Here is a 3,784-nt window from a genome sequence, read left to right as displayed (position 1 = left end):
TTAGCTGCATTAAAACTATAACATGCAATTAGAAGACAAATGTTGCATGATGTTTCTTTTTTCCTTCCTCTCTAAGGCATAATAGTACATGTTCAGCAATAGGAATTAAAAGGAAGATGGCATTCAAAGAACACTTACACTAGTGCAGATTCATTTAGAAAGTGACTGTACATGAGCATTTCAACTGCAGGAATGGCCAGGAGAATATAGATAGATCTGGTCCATGTCTAAATTAGAAAAAAAGATATTAAAGCTACTAGCAACACTATTACGTCAAATAGATTATGTAAAACATTTAAGTCGGGATAAAAGTGAGGTTCAAGAATTTGGTTCGATGTTAGACAGCTCTAGATTGCCATCAGCTTCAGAAACATGGAACAAAACGTTTTCAGCGCAGCAGAGGGGAAATGGAATAACGTTGCTAATGCTACCTAGGCTTGAACATTGATTACTACGGAGTGGAGGCAAAAGACTTAGCTACTTTAAACCTCTCAGAGTTTCTCTCTCCTGAGCTCAATTTATTGACCATGCACTCAGCAAAGCAGAAAGTAAGTAAAGAGAGAGACAGGGCATGTTAAATCTCTTTAGATAAGAGGGAAGTAACAGGTATTCAAGGACTCAATCAAGTGAGCCCTGTAGAATTCGAATGAGAGGCCCAAAAAGCAGAACTGATGGAGGCAAATGTTCCTGATGCAGCTTCTCCCAGGAGAGAACGGCGCTCTCTTGTTGGATTATTAGCGCTGTTCTATGAAATCAGCACTAATATCAGTGACTGAGATACATTCTTGTGTGCGCGGATACTGTGACCCGATGGAAAATCGGAGGCGACATGGAATTCAATTGGATAATCCTAAAAATCATTTAATCTCTGTACTTTAGTTTAGGCCATTTGGCTTGAAGTCAGTTAGTTCAAGATTTAAGGAATGGTTACAGTTTATTGAAAAAGCATAAGGAAATATGCAGCAATTTCTTTAAGACACGCAGCCAGCTACTCTGTTTCTGGGGTGTATTTAATGATTTGTAATGTTTGTACAGTAGGATAAAATGGTCGAGGTATTTCCTTTGGCTCTAGAACACTGTGTCAAGCACAAATATTTAATATTTGTAGTCAAGGGCTAGGCAGTTGTGCTGTTGCATTAGATACATGTTAGTGATTTCCAGCTAAATTTATCCATCCTCCACAGTCAAAAGCATCTGTTTCTCTATTCAGTAGTCCTTGCACTCTACAAGATTGTTTCCAACCATAACAATGCGTTTGAAAATCTGTTGGCTGTAATAGATCCTTTCAAGAAAGAAAGTATGAGTCCCGATGAGCATGAGATGAAAACAGAGTCCATACACACTTTTAAGTCTGTCAGTGGCTCATCATAATTTATTTTCTGCTAAAATGTACAGCATTTAAGTGACTGACTAAAAAGGTAACTCATAAATACAGGACTGTTGCTCTGTTAATTAGTACAGTCAGGATATCCCTCTTACGTCAAACTGCCATTCTGTACAGGTACAAAGGCTACAAAATAAGCTATACAAACAGACACCGATACAATTTACCTTTTTACATGCCATCTGTTTTGTCTATCAACAAGGCTACTGCTCTACATTTCAGTAAAATATAAATCAGATGTTTTATAAAGATAAAAAAAATCTACAGATGGAATGAAAATGTAAGTTTAAAGGCATTTCATAAAAGACCAACTTTGGAGTAAATTGACACTCTTAATAATTTTGCAACTCTGCTCCATTTGAAATGTTTTCGTTTACCCTTCCCCTTTGATTTAGATTTCTACATGTACAAATACTGACATTGACTGTTCTTTGCTATTGTGACAGAAATTGCTTTAAATTGTATAAAAACAGAAAGCTGCCTCAGGTAAAGAAACTTATCAAGTAACAAATTATACACAATTAGCAATAGAACCTTCCAAGCCGAGCATGACGATGTTTTCAAATCTTTACAGTATTAGAATCAACAAAAATAGAGTTAAATTTTTCCTTCCATACAAGGGAAACCTAACCAAGGCCATACATTTAATATAAAATTGCTTGCTATTAAGCACAACACTGTACAGTACTACTTTGATGCACTGTCACTAACAAAGACGTTATAGCATGCTAAGTATAACCTTACATTTAAAAAAATATAAAAGTAGATTTACAATAATTTAAATAATAGGAAGGCATGAGTACAGACTTACATATATAACCTTGCGATTGCTAAAGGTACATTGAAAAGGCTCTTTTGTCCAAAAACATACATTGCAGGCACATTTAAAGGTTCCATAATGCAGGTTCCAACTTAAAGAAAATGTAACCTCCATTCAACTGCAATGCAGTTCGGGGGAGATTTACGCTTACACAAATGTTACATTTTAAATCTTATGCTGTAAGGCTTCCCATAAACAGGGGGAAAAAGCTAAAATGTAGCCAATAAACAAAACTTTTTTGCATTCTTACCAAGTGCTGGTTCTTTCAGAAAGATCCATAAAAGCAAACATTAACTATGAAAATAAGAAAAAAACTAAATACCTCAAGTCAACTAGCTGACTTTGCAACATCATGACCCTTCACTTTCAGGTCGCTGATTATCGTCTCATATAAGGCCCGTTTAAGGGTTGTTTGGACATGCCAGTATTCACATAACCATGATGACCTGCTGGGCTGTACATCATATTGCCATGGGGAGGAGCCTGCATGGGCTGCTGTGGGTAAGGCTGAGTACCCATCATGCCCATCTGCATAGAGTACTGTGGAGATTGATTCATATAGGTAGGATTGCCATGGTAGCCTCCATTCATCATAGGCTGTGTCACTCTGTAAGTGTTCATCGCCATATTGACGTTCACGTTCATCGAGTTGACATTGTAAGCCGGGGCGGGCATGAGGTTTACCCCCATGTTCATCCGCGACGGCATAGCCAGCGTCCTCCCAGGAGCCTGCATGGCTATAGTCTGAGGACCCCTACCATACATCTGCTGCTGGTGGTGGGGCGGCAGAGGGGCTGATTTGGAGCGGATTGACACAGGGTGGTGGTGGTGATTCTTGGGGGCCATTTGCGTTTGCAGTCTCTGAGATTGGGCCAGGTTCATGTTGGGTGTAGCCATGTTGCGCTGCAGCATCATGGGCGGTGGTGTCATGTTGGGCGGAGGAGTCACAGTAGCCTGTGACTGAGGACCTCCACCAGGTTGCGACAGCGACATCAGCGCGGGATTGTGAGGACCGAGCTGTGTGGACAATGAGCCGTTGTTGTTTGCATAGGATGAGATGGAGTGTGAGGCAGAATGGCTGAAGGGCAAGGAGTGGTCCATGATGGTATTGGTGAGCTGTTGTAGTTTGTGCAGGCTGAATGTAGCTGAGTGTTGACCATAGTGTCCACCTCCATACTCTCCCTGGCCCATTCGGTCATACAGGCCCAGGTTGCTGGAGGGATTGTTTGATTCTGGGATGTCAGGAAGCTGCATGGGTGGAGGGAAGTTGGCCGGCATGGAGCAGTGCGACAGAGGCTGCTGGTACTGGTGTTGTGGGTGTTGGTGATGTTGATGGTGCGGATGGTGTTGGTGATGGCTGTGGTGGTGACTGTGGCTATGCCCGTGCCCATGCCCATGGCCGTGCGGATGGCTGGGCTGCCTCTCCGGCACACAGCCTTGCGGAGACTTCACACTGCATCCCTGAGGGGAGCTCATGCTGGTTTGCTGGAGCATGCTGCAAGCGCCAGTATTGTTCACCACAGGACCGGCCATCTGCTGGGACACAGCACAGCTGCTCTGACTGTGGCTGCCACCGGAGG

The 3,784-nt window shown here is 42.1% G+C and overlaps 1 protein-coding gene across 1 annotated transcript in view; it reads right to left on the bottom strand.

Annotated features, from left to right (window-relative positions):
* Positions 1-2,438: 2,438 nt before the first annotated feature.
* The window catches only part of LOC107552931 (histone acetyltransferase KAT6B-like), a 57,585-nt gene continuing 56,239 nt past the window's right edge, over positions 2,439-3,784 (bottom strand). The window contains exon 18 of the mRNA XM_016234971.1: positions 2,439-3,615. Coding sequence (XP_016090457.1) covers positions 2,583-3,615 — 1,033 coding nt within the window. The 3' untranslated portion in view covers positions 2,439-2,582. The remainder of the gene's footprint in view (positions 3,616-3,784) is intronic.

Source organism: Sinocyclocheilus grahami, unplaced genomic scaffold, assembly GCF_001515645.1.
Source record: "Sinocyclocheilus grahami isolate Dianchi unplaced genomic scaffold, SAMN03320097.WGS_v1.1 scaffold461.1, whole genome shotgun sequence".
Classification (NCBI taxonomy): Eukaryota; Metazoa; Chordata; class Actinopteri; order Cypriniformes; family Cyprinidae; genus Sinocyclocheilus; species Sinocyclocheilus grahami.
The sequence above is the reverse complement of the archived record's forward strand: the minus strand, read 5'-3'. Positions and strand labels throughout refer to the sequence as shown.